General features: G+C 39.3%; 2 protein-coding genes across 2 annotated transcripts in view; both read right to left on the bottom strand.

Moving 5' to 3' along the window:
• LOC121676929 (zinc finger protein 120-like) overlaps positions 1-26,311 on the bottom strand; it is a 61,883-nt gene extending 35,572 nt beyond the window's left edge. Inside the window, exon 1 of the mRNA XM_042055530.1 lies at positions 26,179-26,311. Within this exon, the coding sequence (XP_041911464.1) occupies positions 26,179-26,205 (27 nt within the window). The 5' untranslated portion in view covers positions 26,206-26,311. The remainder of the gene's footprint in view (positions 1-26,178) is intronic.
• LOC121677279 (zinc finger protein 431-like) lies at positions 14,562-26,311 on the bottom strand. Its single transcript, XM_042055529.1, has 4 exons — positions 26,179-26,311; positions 18,633-18,796; positions 18,372-18,432; positions 14,562-17,242 (listed from the first exon to the last, which is right to left on the bottom strand). Exons 2-4 carry the CDS (start codon positions 18,664-18,666, stop codon positions 16,192-16,194), a joined length of 1,146 nt encoding a protein of 381 aa, XP_041911463.1. The 5' UTR covers positions 18,667-18,796; positions 26,179-26,311; the 3' UTR covers positions 14,562-16,191.
• Positions 26,312-26,519: the final 208 nt, after the last annotated feature.

The following is a 26,519-nucleotide window of genomic DNA, read 5'->3' on the forward strand; positions in this document are numbered from 1 at the left end:
AATGGCAATTCTACCAAAGGCAATCTATAGATTCAATGCAATCCCCATTAAAATCCCAACAAAATTCTTTACAGACCTTGAGAGAACAATAATCAACTTTATATGGAAAAACAAAAAACCCAGGATAGCCAAAACAATCCTATACAATAAAAGAACTTCTGGAAGCATTAACATCCCTGACCTCAAACTCTATTACAGAGCTACAATAATGAAAACAGCCTGGTACTAGCATAAAAACAGAGAAGTCGACCAATGGAATCGAATAGAAGACCCGGATATTAACCCACAAACCTATGAACACCTGATTTTTGACAAAGGAGCTAAAAGTACACAATGGAAGAAAGAAAGCATCTTCAACAAATGGTGCTGGCAGAACTGGATGTCGAACTGTAGAAGAATGAAAATAGATCCATATCTATCACCATGCACAAAACTCAAGTCCAGATGGATTAAAGATCTCAATATCAATCTGAACACACTGAACCTCATAGAAGAGAAAGTGGGAAAGAGTCTACAACATATAGGCACAGGAGACCATTTCCTACATATAAACCCAGTAGCACAGACAATAAGTGCAACATTGAATAAATGGGACCTCCTAAACTGAGCATCTTCTGTAAAGCAAAGGACACTGTTACTAAGACAAAAAGGCAACCTACTGATTGGGAGAAGACCTTCACCAACCCCACAACAGACAAAGGTCTGATCTCCAAAATATATAAAGATCACAAGAAACTAGACTTTAAAATGCTAATTAACCCAATTAAAAAATGGGGTACTGATCTGAACAGAGAATTTTCAACTGAAGAAGTTCAAATGGCCAAAAGACACTTAAGGTCATGCTCAACCTCCTTAGTGATCAGGGAAATGCAAATCAAAACAACTTTGAGATACCATCTTACACCTGTCAGAATGGCTAAAATCAAAAACACCAATGATAGCCTTTGCTGGAGAGGATGTGGAGTAAGGGGAACACTCATCCATTGCTGGTGGGAATGTAAACTTGTGCAACCACTTTGGAAATCAGTGTGGCAGTTTCTCATGAAATTTGGGATCAACCTACCCCAGGATCCAGCAATACCACTCCTGGGAATATACCCAAGAGATGCCTTATCATACTACAAAAGCATTTGTTCAACTATGTTCATAGCAGCATTATTTGTAATAGCCAGATCCTGGAAACAACCGAGATGCCCCTCAATGGAAGAATGGATAAAGAAAGTGTGGAATATATACATATTAGAGTACTACTCAGCAATAAAAAACAATGACATCTTGAATTTTGCATCCAAATGGATGGAAATTGAAAACACCATCCTGAGTGAGGTAACCCAGAACCAAAAAGATGAATATGGTATGGACTCACTCATTAGTGGATTCTAGCCATAGAATTGAGCCTATATTACATGATCCTAGAGAAGCTAGATAGGAAGGTGAACCCAAAGAAAAACATGTAGTTATCCTTCTGGATATTGGAAGTAGACAAGATTGCCAGGTAAAAATTGAGAGCTTGGGGGTGGGGGCAGGATGGGGATAAGTGGAGATGGGGAGAGAGAAGTGAGAAGGGGAGGATGGGGAGAGGTTGGGTGAATGGGACAGTTGGGATAGAGGAAGAGTGGATATGGGAGCAGGGAAGTATATATCTTAATTAAGGGAGCCATTTTAAGGTAGGCAAGAAATTGGACTCTAGTGGGGGGCCCAGGTGTCCAAGGAGATGTCCCCAGCTTGCTCCTTGAACAGCTGAGGAGAGGGGGCCTGAACGGGCCCTTTACTATAGTCACACTGATGATTATCTTGCATATCACCATAGAATTTTCATCTGAAGTTGGATGGAGATAGAGACAGAGACCCACGTTGGAGCACTGGATTGAGCCCCCAAGTTCCAAATGAGGAGCAGAAGGAGGGAGAAAATGAGCAAGGAAGTCAGGACCACGAGGGGTGCGTTCATTCACCGAGACAATGGAACTGATATAATGGGAGCTCACCAAGGTCAACTGGACTAGGACTGATGGAGCATGTGATCAAACCAAACTCTCTGAATGTGGCTGACGAGGAGGGCTGAGGGGAAAGCCAAGGACAATGGCACTGAGTTTTGATTCTACTGTATGTACTGGCTTTGTGTGAACCTAGTCTGTTTGGATCCTCACCTTCCTAGACCTGGATGGATGGGGGAGGACCTTGGACTTCCCACAGGGCAGGGAACCCTGACTGCTCCTTGGACTGGAGAGGGAGGGGGAGGGGAAGGAAGGGAGAGGAAGGCAAATGGGAGGAGGGGAGGAGGTAAAAATTTGTAAAATCATATAATTTAATAAAAAAATTTAAAAAAAGAGTAACTACATAATGACTTGGGCTATAAACATAAAAGGACAATAGTATGAAATGAGCACCAGGATTGCATACGTAGTTTTATTCAGATGAATTAGAGATTAGGACACTCTCGAACTCTGGCTATGCTTAATCTCTTCTCACCTCATTCTTAACCTAGGGCCCCTACATTAACAGCAAACACCAAACTGATCCTAAAAGCCAAGCAAGCTAAGCAAGCAGGTCTAGTAGTGTGACAAAAGCCAGCACTGAATGTCCCTACAAAAAGCATGACCTGTTCTCAGCAGCCTAGGAGAACAAACTCTGGGACTGCAGGAAAACTTTATTTCTTAATTTGTATTTGTCTAGTGTGGCCAGCCTCCAGTCAGCACCAGGGTATGTGCAAAAAATAAATAAAAAATAAAGTCCATGAAAGCAGCAAAAACTAAACTTCTCTGTCTGAAGAGAAAAAAAGCAACACACTTCCTCTTGAAAAAAGTCCTCTCCACTGAAGAACTCTAGCCAATAAAAGAGAGGTCACAAAACATTTCTTAAGTAAACAATAGGGACAGAGCCACCCTGTAAACACATAAGAAATCACAAGGTTTTTCTCTCAGACTTGAAAATGTCACATCAACCATAACTATGGCAATGCTTAGGTGTAAGGTAGATTTCTGATCTATACAGCTGTTATTAGGGACATACGCTCGTGACACTGAAGAGAGTTACAACCAGACCAGAGAAACAACCAGATAGTCACCAGACAATCACAGTCAATAATACCTCCACAGCTTTGCCAACTGGGATTGCCCAGCAGGGAACTGAGTGATGGGTGGACTTGTGAAGTACTATCTGTCACTGCCTTATATTCTTTTAATCTCACTTAATTAAAATTTTAAAACAGGGCAAATATAATTTAGATAGAGCATTTTTTAGACTTTGTGTCAAAAAGAAAGACACTTCTTTACATGCAGTCTCAACACTGTCAAAAAAAAAAAAAAAAGCCTGAGTCTTTATTCAAAGATAGGATATATGAAACAAAACACCTTAAAAACTAAGAATTAAAGTCCTCTAATAACACAATTACCCTACTGTGAGAAAACCTATAGTTGAATTAAAAACTAATACAAAAGATTTATTAAGCAAAGGCCTTAATCTAATTATGGAAATAATACCAAAGAGAAATTATTTTCAAATATCAAACAAGTCAAATTATATGGAGCATATATTTACTGCCAGTGGGGCTGTCACAGGCAGAGGAGTGGGCAACACTTGTGACCTCCAATTTGTCTGTGTTAAAGAAGTATTTCTAGGAAAGGGAAAAGCTCAGAGATAGATGAACTGCCTAGGCTGAGCCCTGCCTGGGTTTCACTCCAAGATAAAATAATGGGGAATCTAAGAAATGTAAAAAAAATCCATTCAGGATAGTAAGTACACGCCTAAGAATTTTGAATCCATTTCATAAAAAAAAAAAATCACATTTGAGGTACCAATTCTTCCAAATTTCTTCTCCATTGCTGTGATTAAACTCTCCAACCAAATACAACTCAAGTAATAAACCGGCTTATGTGGTTGATACCCCTACATCACAGTCCCTCCTTGTCTGCGATGCTTAGGATACAAACTCAAGCTAATGAATGACCGAAAACATAAGGAAACATTGCTTCCTAGCTTTCTCTCCTGCTTTTCACTGTCTCTGCTCACTTGTCTCTCTGATCCAGCCCAGGCCCACTTGCTAAGAGATATTGCCATCTCAGTGGAAGAGACTTCAAGCACCACAATCTCCTTCAGATACAGCAAACAGATATTCTGATCGAGGCATACCCTCAACTGATGTTCCCTAAGATGACTCTAGGCCATGTCATGTGCACAGCTGAGGCTAAAGAAAAAGAGACAATAGTATACAAGTAGACTTTAAAAATACAAAGTCAATGTATTAATCATATTCAGTCACTTAAACAGTAAAACGACAAATGGAAAAACACAGATTTGCCATGAAATGAGAAGAGGCAAGCCTCTAAGTCGAGAAGAGAAAACTAAAATGGTCTCTTCACAGAAACTTACCAAACCAACAAAAATTCAAGGAACTAATAACAAGAAATTTTCTGAATACAAAATTGGTGATAGTCAATCATTTCCAGAGAAACAACAACATAATTAGATGATAATAAAAATAATATCATAGATGGCACCATCAAAAAATGAAAATTAAAGACATACCTACAAATATATATCATGATTCCTTAAACAAGAACTACAATATTCTAATCAAACTCTACAAGAAACTACAAACTATAAGAAATCACTGGTCATCACTCATCCTGTAAGCTCCATTATTTCATTTGCAAATAACAGAAAATGGGTTATATGAGGAGGGTGTTCCACCAAAATTAGAGGCATTCACTTGAAGGCCTTCCTAGGTTTTAATTTTGTAAAAAACAGTTTTGACTACTAAAAGGATCTTATTCTCTTGTATAAAGAAAAGGATGTCTGTTAGGATCACTTAGAAAACATTTTGTTTCCTATGATTGATGATTTTTTTAAAAGATTTATTTATTATGTATATAACATTCTGCCTCCATGTATGCTCACATGCCAGAGGAGGGTGCCAGATCTCATTACATATGGTTGTGAGCCACCATGTGGTTGCTGGGAATTGAACTCAGAACCTTTGGAAGAGCAGGCAATGCTCTTAATCGCTGAGCCATCTCTCCAGCCCGATTGATGATTTCTTAAGAGACAAAAGCAACTCCATCTTGTGCTAGGCCCCAAAGTAGATAGCAAAGCGGGAAGTTCCCTGGATGGCAGCCCAGTTGCTCAAGGTTCTTATCAGCAAAGCTGGAAGTTCCCTAGATTGTAGTTAGGCTGTTCAAGGTTGATATCAGAAAAGTAGAAAGTTCCCTGGACTGGAATCAATCAGGGAATCACCTGCATCCCTTATGCTCATAACTGTAGATTTGTGGGGTTTTGGCTCTTTAAACCTAAGAATGGTGGGGCACCTCCTCTGGCCAGGCTGTGTCAGTGTGCTAGATGAGGTCCCTACCAAGGTTTGTACTGCATGATTAAACCTTGCTTTTGCATTCCATGAGTCTGTGTTTCTGGTGGTCTTCTTGGGGTCTCCACGACCTTGGTATAATAATTTCCAATAAGCCAGAATCACAATGAGGAAATGAAAACTTATTAAAACAAAATGTGAGAGAGTAGAAAAAAATCAGTGTACACAAGAACTCTAATTGCTTTATAAGTCACAAGCACTTTTGAAAACAAGTTTCATGCTATTTTTTACATATATTTGTACTTGAAAGAGTATGTTTTCCATATGTATACAGATTCTGGAATAGTAGATAGCTTTGAGCCTCTCAAGTTGAGTGTTAGTATCTGAACTCAGCTCTTCCCAAAAAAGAATGTGCAGAAACACTGCCAAGACATTTTATCAATCTTCGAAAGAACCTGTAAGATGCCTCCTACTGGTGCTCTTCATTGCTAAGCTTTTTCAGAGTCCCTAGATAGAGTCCTTAGCTAGCACAACCCAGCTAGGCTTCAGGACATCTGCATTTAGCAAACTGGGTAAGCAGAGATAAAACGACTCAGAGAACAAAAACCCTCTTGGGTTTGTCCTTCCACACTAAGGTCAGAGAGAACCCAAATCTTGGAATTTTGTTGTTTCATAAATTCTACCATTCTCCCAGATCATTTTCTGCTCCTCTTCGAAGGCACAGGGTCCTATGCATGTACATTCAATTACATACTCAATGTCCAGTGTTGTCAACCCTTTACTTCATAGCTGTGAGATCCTGCAACCAAACACAAGTCAGACTCAAACAGTAACTATTGTTAAACAAAAAGAGGCCATGGATTAGAACACAATGAAGGGTCTTTGGGAAGGCTTGGAGGCAGAAAAGAGACATGGAACAATGTAATTATAACACCAAATAATTCTGTTAAAAGGATGAAACAGGCTTATGGCCATGTGCTCTAGAAACTAGGGAGTTGTATTAGAGCCTACCAAGTACTACTCACATCCTTTCTCTCAGGATACCTTACACCTGGAAAACACAGTAATAAGCTGGGCCACACCATTTTATCCAGTTCTATTTAGGTTGAACTGGTGTGATTACAGCAATTGGTTTTATGAAAAATCAATTTTTTTTATCCAGATTCTTATCATCTGGTCTGTGAACCCAAAAAATGCCAGTGATAACATGTATTGATCATCAAAAAATCAGTTACATCACTACTAATAACTACTAATGTCAACTACTGTCAAATCAGGAAAGTTCTCACCCTCCTTAAGGCCCACCATTTCTCTACGGTGACTACACCTACTTTACAGTTGGTCAGTGAACTCAATTCATACACAGGTCCCACTTCATTAGCAAATTCACAATAAAATCTAGAGAATTTGGAAGATGCTCACTCACTGTTCTAAACTTCCTTCACAAAGACCAGTCAAGGACAGCTTAGAAGAAACTGTAGGACTGTCTGCCCAGCCCTGGGAAGAAGAGGCAGCATTAGGTGTTCAAAGCAATTCTCAGTTATATAGTTTGAAGCGAGCCTGAGCTACAGGAGAAATTGATTTAAACAAGTAGTTCTAAACCTTCCGCATGCTGTGACCCTTTAATACAGTTCCTCATGATGTGGTGACCCTCCAACCCTAAAATTATTTTCAATACTTCATACCTATATCTTTGCTACTGTTTACCAGTGGTATTAGACCAATCCTGTAATAGGGTCATATGATCCCCAAAAGAGAAACATGACCCCCAAGTTTGAGAAACACTGTTCTAAACTAATACAAGTAAACATATAAATAAACAGCACTTAAGAAAAAATGAAGGGACCTGGAGAGATGGCTCAGTGGTTAAGAGCATTGCCTGCCCTTCCAAAGGTCCTGAGTTCAATCCTGGCAACCACATGGTGGCTCACAATTATCTGTAATGAGGTCTGGTGCCCTCTTCTGGCCTGCAGACATATACACAGACAGAATATTGTATACATAATAAATAAATAAATAAATATTTGAAAAAAAGAAAAAATGGAATGAAATTCTTAAACTTGGGAATATTGGAAAATAGGAAAAGAGACCACTGATGCATTTAAAAAAATAAATTTTAAAAATGATACAAATAATTGCTGTCTTAAAATAATAAAAATAATTGGAAAAACACTAAGCTCTACTGACTTTTAAATGGAGTAGGCACTACCTTAATAGAGGGAATGCTATTCATAAAAGAGTGTGTATGACTTTGTTCCATGTAAATGTTAGCCACGGAGTGCTGTAAGCTAACACGTGGAGTTACAGTCAACGGCCTGTGTCTCAAAACTCTCAGCTGACTTAGCTGTGTCAACCAGAATTGCACACATCTGCACTGGAGAGTTTGCTTATTAGAAACTGAATACTTAGTAGTTCAAGCCAACCTCCGTAAAATGTACACCCACCAATTCTATCTGTCTTCAGTCACATGGAAGGAATTAATACATCAGGGAAATTACAGAGAAAGTCACTCACCATGCATGCCCCAGCAGTCCTTCTGGAGATCCCTGCAGCCGACTGCCTTCAACATCAGTCTGTGATCTAGCTGCTGTCTAGTCTGTTTCCCCCTACAGTGTGGACAGAAAACTGTTGCTCCGCTTCTGGTCTAAAGGAAAAATCAGGGATCCACACACAAATCCTTTCCCTGTTCTGCAACAGTCAGTCCACTCTGTGACTCAAACTGGTAATCTTAGTACTCTTGTGCTGCAGATGTGTATTGCCAGCTTTAGTGTGGTTAGTCAGGATCATAACAAGGGCAAAGCCCTGAGGGGTCAGACAGGGTTCAAGTGCACCTCAAGCAACATCGAAGACCCTGACTCAAAAGTGCTTTCTAAAAAACTGGAGATGCCGCTGTTGTACTGCACATTTCTGTCACACTAGGACTTTATGTTAGTTGTGACCCTTGTGCAGCATTTAGAGGCTGTTTTTATTTTTATTTTCTTTTTTCAAGACAAGGTTTCTCTGCGTAGCCTTGGCTGTTCTGGAACTCACTCTATACACCAGTCTGGACTTGACCTCATAAAGATCCACCAGCTTCTGCCTCCTGAGTGCTGGGATGAAAGATGTGGTAGAACCCCAGATAAAGCTTGCTTTTTCATGGAGGGATGGGCTTTTCTGCTGATTGTAAATCAGGCTGGTCTCCTTTGTTATGGGAAGAACATAGCTGCTTAAGCCTGGGGAACAAACATTTACATCTTATCATACTAACTCCACCTGGCTGCTTATTTTGGGAGTAATTGGAATGCAGTACTCCTTTACCTAAGTTCTACCTCGTGACTAGATACCTCCTAAGAACTGGGAAGTCCTTATACCATCAGTTCTACTCTTCTACGTCACAGGTTAGCAGTAGAGTGCCACGCTACAATGGAGATACCATCTTACAAGCTCCACAAAATTAACTACAGATCGATCCTAAACGTGAAAGTTAAATGTTAAAACTCTTGAACTTGTGGAACATATTAGAGAGACCAGCACTCTCTGACTCTGGCAAATCTGTGTTCCATAGCAACAACACAAGCACTCAGGGAGCCGGCATTTCACAGTGATGCCAACAACAAGGATATTTCAAACAACAGTCCCAATCCAATGCTCCGCACAGACGCAGCCGGCAGAGTGAAGTTACTCAGAGACTGCCAGACAGACCCAGCGAATTGCAGAGAACACACAGAACCGCTCAGGACCATACAGGACAATGCAGAACCACACTGGGGCATGCTGGGCCAGCAGGACTATGCCCGACCATGCCAGACCAGGCAGGAACAAGCCAATCTCCAAGTTTGGCCACGAGCTCCCACCCAGGCAGAGGAGGAACCACCACATTCGCTCCCTTCGCTCAACAGACCGCTCCTCCTAGTCTGGGAATAGCAGCCCCAAGCTCACCATGTCGGGGTTTTCTTGATCGCCCATACTTTTTGTTCAGCACCCTGCATCAGGACCCTAAGCACAGAACACGCAGCACAGCATAGCGAATTACTGGAGTCAGCTTCACTTCCAAGCCAAGCATGAAGCTGGCTACCGGAAGGATCCCGCACAACTTCTGATGTCAGGTCGCTTGGAGAGCCTGATTGGCTAGTGAAGTTTGAATGACAAGAGCACCGCCCATAGGGTTATACTGTGCTTAAAGACACAGCACAATGATTCCTGATCTGGCCTCCACCCAAGAGAAAGACCTTTCCTACAGTGCAGATATATGCATTTCAATAGCACTTTCCCCTGGCAACAACTGCAGATCCTGCTGTCTTCCTGCTCTCCATAGGCACTTCCCCTTCTTTGTCCTGGGCACAACTTGTACAGCCCACTATACTATATGGGGTGGAGTGATTCCCTGTCACACTGGTGGAAGTGTGTCCAGAATATTTAACAACTAAAGAGAGATTTAAGGACACAAAAGGAGCGGTTTGTTATTAATCATCTGGAGGGTTGACCTGTTGAATATTAGTTGTCAACTGCTGCATATGGCCATGGGTTCTGGCAGAGATTGAACAATGGGAGGACACAAACTTAGGTTTCATCTTTCCTTTGCATGCATGGCATAGCATTATCCATTGTATCCCTCTCCACCCAGTTCACTGAGAGACTCTGGGAAACCTTGGGTCAAGTCAAAGGCAGTCTCTTTGTGTGGTTAAGTCTGATGGTCTTAGGTAATACCATGAGACAAAGCTTTTCTGAGTAAAAGTGCCACAAAAAGCTAAATTCAGTTTTACTACAAACTGAACAATCGTTTTAATAAGAACTTTTAATTTTAATGAGGATTTAATTTTAACAAGGATAATTAAAACCAGTCTTGTTGAAGGAGAGAGGGACTGCTTTTGGTCCTGGTCACCTGGCTAGCATACACCCAACATAATCACACAGAAACTGTATTAATTAAAACACTGCTTGACCATTTTCTCTAGCTTCCTATTGGCTAACTCCACATCTGTAGTGATGAGCTGCGGGCAGGCCTGCTTTTCATCCGGCCCGGCTCCTGGCCACCTGGCTAGCTTATGCCCCAAAATAACAACACATAAATTTAAACACTGCCTGGCCCATTAGTTTCAGCCTCTTATTGTCTAACTCTCACATCTTGAATAACCCATATTTAGTAATCTGTGTAGCACCACAAAGGGTGGCTTACCAGGAAGACTCTAGCCTGCATCCATCTCGGAAAGGAGAGTCATGGCGACTTCCCAGAGAGCAGAGGCATGATGATTGACTAACTTCCCTTTTTCCCAGAATTCTGTTCTGTCTACTCCACCTATCTAAATCCTGCCCTATCAAAAAGCCAAGGCAGTTTATTACCAATGAGAGTCCTCCATCACACATCTTGATTTAACCCACTTCTATTAATCTGTGTTCCCCATGAGGTCATGGCTTAGTGGGAAAGATTCAGCATGTCTCACCTGGCATCTGCATGGGGGCTCTCTCTCTCTTTCTTCCTCCCAGAATTCAGTTCTGTCTTCTCTGCCTACTTAAGTTCTGCCCTATCAAGCCAAGCAGTTTCTTTATTGATTAACCAATGAAAGCAATACAAACAGAAGGACCTCCTACACCACTATCTCATTTCACAAAGTGACTCATCAGAGCCAAGGGTTTTGGTGAAGTTGTAACCCAAAATGCAGGGCCTATTGGTGTAATTGCCTTATAAATAAAGTGGCTTATTTTTTTTGCTGACTCTCCTTCTGTTACAAATTTGGGCTTTATCTCCCACAGTTCAGCATTATCTGAGCTATGTGTGAAGACAGTCACACAGTCAAGAACCCTGCTTCTCACTACCAGGTAATTGTTCCTCTCTCCTATGTAAACATAGAGTCTCCCATCCTGCAATTATCTTTATTGACAGGTATGTGGTCAGCATTCAGGGCCCATTTAAGACATTTCCATACGTCCAAGGACATAGAATTGCTACATGCCCAAAGCTGTTAATTCACTGCTGTTCACATGAATAGAAAAATAAGCATGCCATGGTTTTACCTCACTTATAGATAAGAAAAGTGATGACCCACAACTAAACTTGAATCAAAAGATTCATAGCTCCTCATTTCACCTTCACCTCAGTTTACTGACAATTTTAGTTTGAGAGATTTACTGCTTGTGTCTTATTCTCAGGAAAAATAGCTAACTATCTACCCATAGCCCAGAGGAAGAAAAACCTTCACTGGTGCCCCTGATAAGCATCAACTTTGCTAATATTGAAGCTTGCAAACATTTAACAAAAACACTAATGGACCAAGGGCAATAAACTTCTCAATGCACAAAAGGTTTCTTGAGTCTTTTTAGCTGGGTAAGAACAAGAGAGTTAACAGAAGTGCGAACAGAAAGAAGCTGGAGCAGAAGTTAAAACAGAAGCAAAATCATCCCAGAATTCAGAGATAGAAAAATAAAAAAGAAGAAAAAGAACATAGCAGAGAAATTAAATTGAAATTAGGATTGAGACAATTAGAGCTAAGAAATTATAGAAAGTTAAGACAGAAGAACTGGAATAGAGTACCAGGAAGAGAGAATAATATAGAGACATGGATAAAAAGAACATATTATGAATACATTTATTGACCCTCAAATTTTAGTTTCTTTTGCTTATTGTGGCATCTTTATTTTGAACCCTGAGAGGAAATCTTAGAGGTTGAACCTTTAAGGTTTCTGCGGCTTTAAGGTCTTTTGGCTTTGGTTAACCTGTCAGTCAGTTTTTAAAACTTGTCTGTTTCTCCCGTGATCAATTTTTCTGTATTCTTCACCACATCTTGTGGATATTTGCCCTCAGAAACATCTTTAAATATCAGGTCTAAGGGCTGGAGAGATGGCTCAGTGGTTAAGAGTATTGCCTGCTCTTCCAAAGGTGCTGAGTTCGATCCTGGCAACCACATGGTGGCTCACAACCATCTGTCATGAGGTCTGGTGCCCTCTTCTGACCTGCAGACATACACACAGATAACATATTGTATAATAAATAAATAAATAAATATTTAAAAAAAAAATATCAGGTCTAAGTTAGCATCTCATTCTATCAATCTTACATTTTATCAGGGTCATCTTGGCTGAGGTAAAGATGTATTTAGGGTCAGCCACTCATATTTTACTGCTAATAATGTCATATCATAGGGTCTGAACAGACTGCTCAGCAACTAAAGGCAACAACTGTTCATTTACAGGGCCTGGCTATGATTACAAGCATGCAAAAGAAAGCTCACAATTCCCTGGAACTTCAGCCATGGAGCATCTGACACCATCTTCTGGTATCCCCTGGTACCTGACAATTATTTTTTGTGCACAGTTGCAAGACTCATACACATAAATTAATTTTAATTAATTTTTAAAAAATAATATATACATGAAGAAAACCTTTATAACAATCTGGAACCACAAATATATCTGTATTTTCCAGAAGTGGTATCAGATTTCTTAGACCTGAAATTACAAGTTTTTTTTAATTTAAAACAATATTATTTTACACACCAACCCCAATCCAAGCTCTCTCTCTCATCCTCTTGCTTCCCCCATTTTCTCCTCACCCCACCCCATCTACTCCTCTGACAGGATGAGACATCCCACAGTGGGTCAACAAAGTTTGTCACAACACTTGAGGCAGGACAAAGACCCTCTCCTCTGTATCTAGGCTAAGTAAATATCCCTCCATAGGGAATGGGATCCAAAGAGCCAGTTCATGCACTAGGGATAAATACTGGTTCCACTGCTAGCGGCCTCAGAAAGTGCCCGAGCCAAACAACTGTGACCCACACTCAAGAGGGCCTAGCTCGGTCTTACGTGGGTTCCCCAGCTTTCAGTTCAATCAGGAGCTCCCACTAGCTTGGGTCAGCTCTTTCTGTGGGTTTTAGCATCACTGTGTTGGCCCCTTTGCTCATAACTCCTCCCTCTCTATGCCTGGACTCAAGGAGTTTGACCGGTGCTTAGCTGTGGATCTCTGCATGTTTCAGTTACTGGATGAAGGTTCTATGATGACCCTTAAGGTAATCATCAACTTGGTTGCATTTATTTATACTCTATTCACTATTGCTTAGATTCTTAGCTGGGATCATCCTTGTGGATTCCTGGGAATTTCCATAGTACCTGGTTTCTCATTAACCTCATAATGGCTCCCTCTTTCAAGTTATCTCTTTCCTTGCTCTCACTCTGTCCTTTACCAAACTTGACCTTCCCAATCCCTCATGTTCTCCTCCCTATGCCCCTTCTCCACTCCTCACTCCCCTACCTCACTAATTGGGTTATTTTCTTGCTTTGTTAATTTCTTCCATTTAAAAGTGTTTTAACTATGTTCATGTGTTTTAACCTGGGCCATGGTGTCTATTATCCACTTTTTCTATGTGAGCTCTACAGAGAAAACCCAGGAAGTCATCTGACTGCAAGTGGTCTTAATGGTACTCATTTGTGTTAAACAATTATTTTTGTTTGTGGTGGATGGGAGTATACATATGCAACAGTCCAACTGCAGAAATAAGAAATAATTTTGTGAGGCTAATATGGGTCTCCAACAGACTGAACACAGGTCATCAGGCTTAGCAGCAATCAACTTCACTAAGTCAGTTCTCTGGCTTTCATTTGTATTTCTGAGAAAGTGTTATCAAAAAGTGTTTAGTCCTTAGGATAAATTAACCCATCCAGAAGAAAATGGTAGCAATATATTATTTTCATTTGCAAATAGGATTCTTGTTCAGATTGTCATATTTTCCTTTATCCTTGGAGGAAAATATATTTACAGTCTGACAAGACAGCGTTTTAGTGATGCAAAGTTTCAGGTAATCTTATTCAGGTAATCATCAGTGAGAAGCCTCAGAGGAAAGTGTGATCACCATATGAGGAAGGAAAAGTGTAGACCCCACAAAGTTGTCTTCTACTTTCCACATATCTGTCCTAGCCTAAAAATCATACCGGACATATGAAAATGTTGCTTTGGATACGCAGATGAGGTATTTACTGCTTCTTATATTTCTTTTAGCAAGCATTTTAGCATTAACATTGTTAAAACATGAAGAGAAAACATCAGGTACTGGGAATTCATCATCTACCTCTGGATTGTACTCAGGAGGCTGAAACATAAGGACCATGAGTTCAAACATCTCCCTCACTAAATACTGACATCCCAGTTAGGCTGGATAACAAACATCTCAAGGTAATTTATAAAAATATGAAAAACAAAACCAGGAACATCAGTCCATGACACTTTCACAGACAGATTTACTTGCAAATTATGATCACAAACTGCCTGATATTCAAATAAACAATGGACACATTTGGTGATTGATATCCCCTTTAATACATTGCAGCAGAAAAATAACTATCATTAAAAAGAAGCACAATGGAGGAAGAGCAAAGTCACAGAATAAACATAAGGACATCAAAATAAAATTTAGCAAGTGGATTTGCCATATATAGCATATTTTAATATCGACTTCAAATGTTGCAAAATAGAGACCACAATGTAGTTATTTCCACCATCAGTCTTGAGGGAACATGGTAGTAATTTACGTTCTTCAAGGTTAAAATGAAAAAGATATTTTTCTCCTTGAAACTGATGGCAACCATGATATCTAGAGTTTTTATCCAATCATTTACATGAATATTGTCTTTCCCTTGTATGAATTCTTCACTATTTCATGATTTCAAGTTGATACAGAGAGGCTTTAAAAAATGTATATGGCTAGAGACATGGCTGAACAGTTAAGAAAACTCCATTCTCGCCGGGCAGCGGTGGCTCATGCCTTTAATCCCAGCACTCAGGAGGCAGAGGCAGGCGGATCTCTGTGAGTTCGAGACCAGCCTGGTCTAAAAAAAAAAAAAAAAAAGAAAACTTCATTCTCAGGAACAAGGTCAGGTCTTTTACATCTTCCTATAATTCCTGCTACAAGAAGATTCAAGGGTCTAACTTTCTTGGGAGCCAGAATGCACATTCACATATACACACAAATACATATTAACATCACATAATTAAAATTAAATAGAATCTTTAAACAAATTTTCACTCATGAAGGAATTTCTCTGATAAGTATACATTCCTATCACACAGGTGTTAAGGGCATCTTACATATTTTGACTTCATCATGAATTGGTTCAGAATGCAATCATGTAGGCTTGAAGTCAGAAAAATCAATCTCCAGTTGGTGACATCATTTGAGATTCGGGACATGCTGCCCTCTTGGAGGAAATATGTCATTACGGATATGTTTTCACAATTTATATCTAAAATCTATTTCCTGTTCCCACTCTCTGCTTCATGCTACAGGTTGAGGATGTGAGATCTTTGCCTCCTGCTTTAGCTGCCATGTCTGACACTTGTTGCCAAATCACTTTCATTGTAGTCCTATATCACTCTGGAATCAAGAGTCAAATTAAACTCTCTCATAAGTTGACATAAACATAATGTTTTATCACAACAACAGAAAAGGCACAAATATCCATAAACTTTTACACCTGAATATTATTTCATGTCATAGAAGAGATGTATGAAATCTAAAAGGGTTATTATATCATTTAAATTTATAGGGCTTTTTCTATGAGTTTGCAGGTACAAACAAAATAAAGATGGGCATTATACTTCTTGAACAGATTAATGATATGGTCAGATTTTTTTTCTTCAGAATAAATACACTTGTGAAACATAAATGTGTTGGCTAAAGATCTTACCAAATCCTTTATAGCTAAATTCTCTTCTGTATGGGTTTTTTGTTTTTTTTTAGGTCTTCAAAGACTATTTTGATAGGCACAGGCTTTAACAAAATGATTGCACACTGAAAGTTTTAATCTTATATAAAAGCTATCATGAAATGCAAAACCTTGACTATATTTATAGGAATTCTCTGTAGTATGATTTTTTTCCCATGATACAAAGACTACAAAGACATATAAAGGCTTTACAACATTGATTACTTTAATAGGGCTTTTCCTCCTATTTGTTTTTTTTTATGTATTTGGAGATGATTCTGTTGTGAAAAGGCTTTCTCATGTTGATTACATTCATTGGGTTTCTCTCCAGCATGTGTTCTTTTATGACCGTTGAGCTGACTTTTTTGTGCAAAGGTTTTACCACATTGTTTACATTCATAGGGTTTCTCTGCAGTATGTGTTCTCTTATGTACTAGAAGATTACTGTTCTGTGCAAAGCCTTTACCACATTGATTACATTCATAAGGTTTCTCTCCAGTATGCATTCTTTTATGTCTTTGGAGGTGATACTGTTGTGAAAAGGCTTTCTCACAATGATTACATTTATAGGGTTTCTCTCCAGTATGTGTCCTACTATGCCTTAGAAGATGACTGTTCTGTGCAAAGCCTTTACCACACTGTTTGCACTCATAGGGTTTCTCTCCAGTATGTGTTCTTTTATGATTTTGGAGACTACACTTAACTGCAAAGGCTTTCCCACAATGATTACATTCATAGGGCTTCTCTCCAGTATGGGTTCTTTGATGCAATAGAAGACTGCTGTCACATGCAAAGGCTTTACCACATTGATTACATTCATAGGGTTTCTCTCCAGTATGTGTTCTTTTATGCCTTTGGAGATGATAATGTTGTGAAAAGGCTTTCCCACAATGATCACATTCATAGGGTTTTCTCCCAGTATGGGTTCTTTCATGTATTTGCAGGTGACTGTGACATGAAAAGGCTTTACCACATTGGTTGCATTCATGGGGTTTCTCTCCAGTATGTGTTCTTGTATGCATTCGAAGATGACTGTGAAATGCAAAACCTTTCCCACCTTGATTACATCCGTAGGGTTTCTCTCCAGTATGGGATCTGTAATGATTTTTGAGCATATTCTGATGTGTAAAGACTTTACCACATTGATTACATTCATAGCGTTTCTCTCCAGTACAGATTCTTTCAAACCTTTGAAAAAGATTATGATATGCAAAGGCTTTAAAACATTTAGTAGTTTCAGAAGGTTTATCTTCAGTATGGCTTCTTTTGTGCCTGCAATGAAAATTGGCATATGGAAAAGCTTTACCATATTCATTACACTGTTGACTATATCTGTATAAATTAGTTTACAATTTGGTCTAATTATAAAAGACAATCAGATCTTAAGCTTCTATCATTTTGTTTAAACTCATGTTGCTCCCCTTCATTAAGAATTGCTTTTCATTTTTTAATACACCTGTGATGTAAGAGCCTTTCTAATAGGACTCATGTTTAAAGAATCAGTTTTCCGTAAGAGATTTTTCATATAGTTGAAGAGAACTGGGAAAAGTCAGAGCTTTACCACACATTTGGCTCATAAATATTCCTATAGTGTGAGTCATACCATGTTTGTAAAGTTAACCAGGACAAATAAAATTATTTCCACAATTCTAGTATTCATAGGGCTTTTCTGCAGTGTGAGTTTGTTGCTGTATTTCCAATGAAGCTAGAAAAGCAATTACTTGTAAGCTTGAATCACATTCAACAACTATATTCAATATGGGGGACAACTTCTAATTGTTCTGAGAGGAAGAAGGATATGTCATTACATTCATTATTCCATGTTCATATGGCTTGTATCCACAGTGAAATACTATATACCTATTAAATGGAGAAAAACAAATAAAGAGTGTCCATGTAGCACTCACACGGTTTGATTTTCTTTTTCTCATAGACAGAGTAACTAAGGTTTCTCCACAACAACTGCCCCATGGTTCTTGAATCTAATTATACCTCCTCTCATTAAACTTAACAGAGTCTCAACAAGAATATGAGTAACATAAGCTCTGCTGTGGATTATTTGCTTCTTAGAAGGTTTTGGACATATACTTATCACCTATTCAACATGCAAACACTTTGTAATGGAGTGGTATGAAACTAAATGGATTGGCAGTTCTACAGCACAGCTCTCATGAGGCTATGATTGAAATGGTGGTATCTGTTAAGGCATTGTTTTCTTGTTTTCCTTCTGAAATGAATAACTTGCAAACACAATTCACCTACTTGACATTGAGGTACATGGTTGTGAGAATTTAATAATCATCAATGCCCTTTAAGCTGTGCTAATATTCAGCTGCTTTCTTCCAGACATCTTAAAATTTCTTTTGAGGCATATTTCTATTAGCTTGGACATGCAAATTACCTTCCATGTCTGCTAGAACGTTGACAATGTTCTTCAATATTATAATCTTCCCATGTGTAGCCTAAAATATAGTATAAGAAAATATATGATGTTATTTGAAATTGTGCAAAATTTAAATTTTAATCAGTGAACTTGATAACCATGCCTGATTTTTTTCATATCATCCTTTCACATTCTCGATCATAATTACAGAAGAACATCAATAACCAATAAAGAGTTGTCCCCTTATTTTAAAATGTGAAGGAAAATTCACAGTCTTACCTATAGCAGTAAGGTTCCTGAAGGTCTCCAGCATCACATCACTATAGAGATTCTTCTGAGAAGGATCCAGCAAAGCCCACTCTTCCCGGGTGAAGTCAACATGCACATCATCATAGGTCACTACGTTCTAAAATATCCCATAGATGTGGACAAACAAAATGATACTGAAAACATAGTAAATATAAACTTCTTTGAAAATATAGTTATTTAATTCTCATGCTATCCATACTTACTCCACGACACAGAAAATCTATTGCAATCACCAAGTCAGTTTAGAAGAAAACTGAAGAGGAGGGTCACCTTTGCCATTTTTGAACCCTTTCAATGAGATCTCACCTTGCTAGAGAAATGTGTATTAACAGATATAGAGAGACAAGAAAAGAGATCAATAGCACTGAGTATGCATTAGAAAAATTGTATGAACAAGTCCAACTGCAAAAAAAAAGTTGTACTGGCTCATGCTTTTAATTGCAGCACTCAGAAAGCAGAGACAGATAGGTCTACCTCTGAATTAAAAGCTATTCTCATTTATACAATCAATTCCAGCACAATCAGAAGTACATGTTAAGACCCTGTCTCCCCTGAAAAAAATCAAACAAACAAAAGGATAGAAAGAACTCAGTGGTTTTTTTTTACTGAAATTCCTACAAAGAGTTATGCATTCACTCCAGTTCTGTATTCATCTTCCAGAAACATAAAGTACCTGTCTAAAGTGTAACAATAATAAGATATTAATGGAAGGAACTGCAGGTTTAAACAGTTGAAGATGGGACCAATGTAAATGTTGATAATAAATAATCAACATAAAGGACGTGAGATGGCTCAGCAATAAAGAATTCATATGGTCTTCCATATGGTGGGTTTAAAAGCCAGTGCTTACGTGGGGAATTACAACTGTCCATTATCTTAGCTCAGGGGTTCTGAAGTCATCATTTGATAATTATGACAAGACACCCATGGGGTGCACATCCATGAATGCAAATAAAAGACTCATTCATTTAAAAAAAAATCAAAGCAAATGCAACAGGCAGAGAGAATGTAACACACCTGCAAATCCAATGACTCAGAAGACCCAGGCAGTATTAGTGTCATGAATGATACCCTCTGCCTAATATCAAAATTGAACATGTTGGTGGAGCTCAGTACAACAGGACATATTCAACATGTAAAAAAACCTACATTCCAGGCCCATCACCAAAAATATAAAAACAATACAAAACCCAGGAATGTTGGCCCACCCTTAATCCCAGCATTGGGAGACAAAGTCAGGTAGATCTCTAAGTTGGAGACCTTCTAGGTCTACAGAGCTACTTTCAGGACAGCGAGAGCTACGCAGACAAACATTGTCTTCAAAAACATAACTAAGAAAATAAATACAGCATGCTACCAAAATGGTTAAGCCATTCAACAGCAATGGTTTCTACAGTATCTTATATAACTTAGGGATAAAGTCTATAATGCTGGTGATGTCATGAAAGAACAAGAAGGAAACTACCTTGATCAGTTTCAACCACAACACAATAGACACAAAGAAAAGGAAACAGGTTAAGGCTAAGGGCACTCATCTCCAATCTCCAGTGAGTAATTTCATCCAGAAGGGTTCATCCTACGTAAGGTTCCACCATCACCCTTAAAGAGAGCCACCAAGGAGAGACACATGTTTAAATACATCATCTGTCTGGAAGGTATTGAATTCAATCAACTACATTCAAACCCAAGTCACAATAGGCTCATGGTCATCCATGAGGAAAATACAATTAGCCATTTCAATGATGCTCAGAGTCTCCAACAGCCTCTATTTCATTCAAATTTTCAAAATCTCTTCTGAACTCAAGATAAGCTCTTGATTGTGACATCTTGTAAAATCAGAAAACAAGTCATATCTTTCCAAAAACACAATTGGAACTTTATCTCAGTTATAACAGAACACAAGAGAGTCAAATGTATAGGGCGAGAAAGACAGAGAAGAAAATTAAAGACATGTGGCTAAAGTAGCAATGAATTTGTGGAAACATGATTTGTTATAGCAACAGAATACTCAGACTGAGCAACAAACAATAAATTAACATATGTTACTGGAAAAAAAATTACAAGACATTATAAACAGTCACTGAACATTCAGGTTGTTCAAGAACTGGGCATAACAGCTGCTGATCTTTCAAAGACATCAACAGCCCTAACTTTAAAATGATTGACAGACAAACCTGTATGGATTACACAAAAGCTATTAACAACAGAGAAACTGAAGACTTTAGAACACTGTTACAGGAGCACATAAATGCTCAGAAATTCAAGAACCAACCAGCCCTTGGAATACTCCTGTGCTTGTTGTTTAAAAGAAATCTGGAAAATGGTATCAATGTAAGATTTTCCCATAGGGACTATTAAATAGTGATCCTGTGCCAATATTTTATATGGCAGTCATTTGAAATACTATGCAAGCAATGTCCTGATTCTAAAGTTTTTCATTATATGGATGACATCTTACTATCTGATTCAAATGTAGAGGTACTTTAGAAAGAATGTTTAAAGAAGTAAAGCAAATGTTGTCTTGTTGAGGATTACAAATTGCTCCTGAAAAACAGAAGAGAAATATCTACCAATTATTTAGGCTATCAAATAGGTTTACAAAAAATTAGACCCCTAAAGTGCAAAGTAGACTGATTTGTAGGCTTTACATGATTTTCAAACATTGCTAGGAGACATTTTAAATCTTCAGTTATTTGGTTAAAATAACTATTTGGTTAAAATCTGAAGGACTGATTAATGTAAATAAAATCTTAGATGGTCACAAGGATTTAAGTAGTCCCAAGAATTTATCAGCTGAAGCTGAGAGAGAATAGACTTTGACAGAAAAGAAACTACAAAAGGTACATGTGGAACATGTGGATCTGAATCTTAACTACGATCTGGATATATTGCCCTCCAAATATTTCCCTACAGGAATTTTAATGCAGAGGTAAGATAATATCTTAGAATGACTATTTTTACCACATAAACCCAAGAAAAGCAATTGAAAACTTATATAGAAAAGGTCTCTGAGATAATTCTAACAGAAAAATTGAGACTTTGTCAATTAGCAGAATAGACTGAGTAGAAATTATAGTACATTTTATTTAATAAGGATGAAACTCACAAGTTATAGGCATAAAATGAACCCTGTCAAAGAATGTTTATTAATTTTTGGTAGAGATTAACAACAAATATCCCAAAAGCCAGAGAATTCAAGCTATAAAGAGACTTAGCTGTATCTTTCCTTCCATTGTACAGGAAATAAAAATAATTAGAGCCCCTACATTCTATAATATTAAAAATAAATCAGGAAAGGCAGGTTACGAATCAGAAAATTTAAGTAATGTGGATCAAATCACTTATGAGTCTGTCCCAAAGTCAGAATTATATGCTATTCTCATTGCATATAAAAACCACTGAATTTATATCAGATGATACAAAACTAAGATCTAAAACCAGAAAAATAACAGTCCCTTTTAGGCAGGGTTAAAACATTATACACAGATCTGTTTTGGTTGAACTACTGTAACTATAGCTATTTGCTTTCATGATAAGGTCAGTCTTTTTCCAGATTCTTGATTGCCCTGGTCTATGGACCCCAAGAAATGGCCAATCAGGACATTTATGGGGCATCTAAAATTAATTATCTGATTCCAAAGATAATCTCTACTGTGGAAAGAGGAAAGCTCTCAACCACCATTCTGCCTCTCACTTACTGCACTATGACTCCACCACCTTCAAAGTTGGTCTATGAACCCAGTTCTTGCACAGGTCCCTCTTCATTTATAAGTCCTCACTAAAAGTCAGAGAGATTGGTGGCCACTCATTAACTGGCTTATTTTTCCTTCTCACTGATCACTCAAGGCCCAGACTGGAAAGAGTTGCAGGACTGTCTACCCAGCACTGGGGAACAGAGGCAAGATTGTTCAAAGCAATTCTCAATTACATAGCATGAGACAGTGATATTACAAGTTCACAGTCTCCCATGCCAGGATGGCAGAGCGTCACCCTACCCAGGGAATCCAAAGTGAACAAATCTCAGTAGCCAAGGGCACTACACAAGTCACCACAGGGACCAACAGAACCTCAGTCTGGCTAATGGTCCATGCCAGTACCATCAGCCTTGACAGCTCAGCTAATATGTTCTTTCTTCCTGGTCTGATGACAGTGGCCACCACATTCACCATGCTTTGGTTGTGGTCTTCCTTACAGCTCCCTATAGCAGAAAAGTAGGAGAATCCTGAAAAGAACCTGCAAGCTAGTTCCCACTGGTGCTCTTCATTGCTAAATTTTTTCAGAGTTCCTAGCTAGAGTCCTTAGCTAGTGCCACCCAGCTGGGCTTCAGGACATTTGCAGTTACCATACTGGGTAAGCAGAGATAAAATGACTCAGAGAGCAAAAACCCTATCAGGTTTGTCCTTCCACACTAAGGTCAGAGAGGACCCAAATCTGGGAATTTTGTTGTTTCATAAAATCTACCATTCTCCCAGATCATTTTCTGCTCCTCTTCCAAGGCACAGGGTCCTATGCATGTACATTCAATTACATACTCAATGTCCAGTGTTGTCAACCCTTTACTTCATAGCTGTGAGATCCTGCAACCAAACACAAGTCACATTCAGACAGTAACTGTTGCTAAACAAAAAGAAGTCATGGATTAGAACACAATGAAGGGTCTTTGGGAGGGCTTGGAGGCAGAAAAGAGACGTGGAACAATATAATTATAATTCCAAATAATTCTGATAAAAGGATAAAACAGGCTTATGGCCATGTGCTCCAGAGACTAGGGAATTGTATTAGAGCCCACCAAGTACTACTCACATCCTTTCTCTCAGGGTATACATCTTACACCTGGAAAACACAGTAATAAGCTGGGCCACACCATTTTATCCAGTTCTTCTATTTAGGTTGAATTGGTGTAATTACAGCAATTGGTTTTATGAAAAATCAATTTTTTTTTATCCAGATTCTTGAACATCTGGTCTGTGAACCCAAGAAATGCCAGTGAGAACATGTATTAATCATCAAAAATCGATTACATCACTACTCATTGCTAATGTCAACTACTGTCAAAGCAGGAAAGTTCTCACCCACCTTAAGGCCCACCATTTCTCCATGGTGACTACACCTACTTTACAGTTGGTCAGTGAACTCAATCCATACACAGGTCCCACTTCATTTGCAAATTCACATTAAAATCTAGAGAAGTTGAAGGATACTCATTCACTGGTCTATTTTCCTCCTAAAGACCAGTCTAGGACAGCTTAGAAGGAACTGTAGGACTGTCTGCCCAGCCCTGGGCAGCAGAGGCAGCATTAGGTGTTCAAAACAATTCTCACTGATATAGTGTGAAGCAAGCCTGAGCTACAGGAGAAAATTGATTTAAACAAGTAGTTCTCAACCTTCTACATGCGGTGACCCTTTATTTCACATGCTGTGACCTTTTAATACAGTTCGTCACAATGTGGTGACCCTCCATCCATATAACTATTTTCAATGCTACTTCATAATTATATCTTTGCTACTGTTAAGAATTATAATATACATATCTGTGTTTACCAATGGTGTGAGGCCAGTCCTGTAATAAAGTTATTTGATCCCCAAAAGGGAAACATGACCCCCAAGTGTTTGAGAAACACTGCTCTAAACTGATACAAGTAAACATATAAATAAATAAGCAGCACTTAAGAAGAAACGGAATGAAATTCTTTAACTTGGGAATATTGAGAAGTAGAAAAAAAGACGAATGACGCATTTAAAGAAAATGAATTTTTAAAATGATACAAATAATTGCTGTCTTAAAATAATAAAAATAATTGGAAAAATACGTAGCTATACTGACTTTGAAATGGAGTAGGCACTACCCTAATAGAGGGAATGCTATTCATAAAAGAGTGTGTATGACTTTGTCCCATGTAAATGTTAGCCACTGAGTAACACATGGAGTTACAGTCAACGGCCTGTGTCTCAAAACTCTCAGCTGACTTAGCTGTGTCAACCAGAATTGCACACATCTGCACTGGAGAGTTTGCTTATTAGAAACTGAATACTTAGTAGTTCAAGCCAACCTCCGTAAAATGTACACCCACCAATTCTATCTGTCTTCAGTCACATGGAAGGAATTAATACATCAGGGAAATTACAGAGAAAGTCACTCACCATGCATGCCCCAGCAGTCCTTCTGGAGATCCCTGCAGCCCACTGCCTTCAACATCAGTCTGTGATCTAGCTGCTGTCTAGTCTGTTTCCCCCTACAGTGTGGACAGTACACTGTTCCTCCTCTTCTGGTCTGAAGGGAGAAGCCGTGCTCCACACACAAACCCTTTCCCTGTTCTGCAACAGTCAGTCCACTCTGTGACTCAAACTGGTAATCTTGGTACTCTTGTGATGCAGATGTGTATTGCCAGCTTTAGTGTGGTTAGTCAGGATCATAACAAGGGCAATGCCCTGTGGGGTCGGACAGGGTTCAAGTGCACCTCAAGCAACATCGAAGACCCTGACTCAAAAGTGCTTTTCTAAAAGACTGGAGATGCTGCTGTAAGGGTCCCTTGAGCAGCATTTAGAGGATGTTTTTATTTTTATTTTCTTTTTTCAAGACAGGGTTTCTCTGAGTAGCCTTGGCTGATCTGGAACTCACTCTAGTACACCAGACTGGCTTTGAACTCATAAAGATTCACCAGCCTCTGCCTCCAGAGTGCAGGGAGAAAAGGTGTGCGCCACCGGGGCTAAAGGTCGCTTTTTTAATGGGGGGAGGGGAGAATGGGCCTCTGTGCTGGTTGTAAATCAGGCTGGTTTCCTTTGTTATGGGAAGAACATAGCTGCTTAAGCCTGGGGAACAAACATTTACATCTTGTCATACTAACTCCACCTGGCTGCTTATTTTGGGAGTAATTGGAATGCAGTACTCCTTTACCTAAGTTCTACCTCGTGACTCGATACCTCCTAAGAACTGGGAAGTCCTTATACCACCAGTTCTACTCTTCTACGTCACAGGTTAGCAGTAGAGTGCCACGCTACAATGGAGATACCATCTTACAAGCTCCACAAAATTAACTACAGATCGATCCTAAACGTGAAAGTTAAATGTTAAAACTCTTGAACTTGTGGAACATATTAGAGAGACCAGCACTCTCTGACTCTGGCAAATCTGTGTTCCATAGCAACAACACAAGCACTCAGGGAGCCGGCATTTCACAGTGATGCCAACAACAAGGATATTTCAAACAACAGTCCCAATCCAATGCTCCGCACAGACGCAGCCGGCAGAGTGAAGTTACTCAGAGACTGCCAGACAGACCCAGCGAATTGCAGAGAACACACAGAACCTCTCAGGACCACACAGGACAATGCAGAACCACACTGGGGCATGCTAGGCCAGCAGGACTATGCCCGACCATGCCAGACCAGGCAGGAACAAGCCAATCTCCAAGTTTGGCCACGAGCTCCCACCCAGGCAGAGGAGGAACCACCACATTCGCTCCCTTCGCTCAACAGACCGCTCCTCCTAGTCTGGGAATAGCAGCCCCAAGCTCACCATGTCGGGGTTTTCTTGATCGCCCATACTCTTTGTTCAGCACCCTGCATCAGGACCCTAAGCACAGAACACGCAGCACAGCATAGCGAATTACTGGAGTCAGCTTCACTTCCAAGCCAAGCATGAAGCTGGCTACCGGAAGGATTTCGCACAACTTCTGATGTCAGGTCGCTTGGAGAGCCTGATTGGCTAATAAAGTTTGAATGACAAGAGCACCGCCCATAGGGTTATACTGTGCTTAAAGACACAGCACAATGATTCCTGATCTGGCCTCCTCCACCCGAGAGAAAGACCTTTCCTACAGTGCAGATATATGCATTTCAATAGCACTTTCCCCTGGC

The sequence above is a fragment of the Arvicola amphibius genome, chromosome 8 (assembly GCF_903992535.2).
Source record: "Arvicola amphibius chromosome 8, mArvAmp1.2, whole genome shotgun sequence".
Lineage (NCBI taxonomy): Eukaryota > Metazoa > Chordata > Mammalia > Rodentia > Cricetidae > Arvicola > Arvicola amphibius.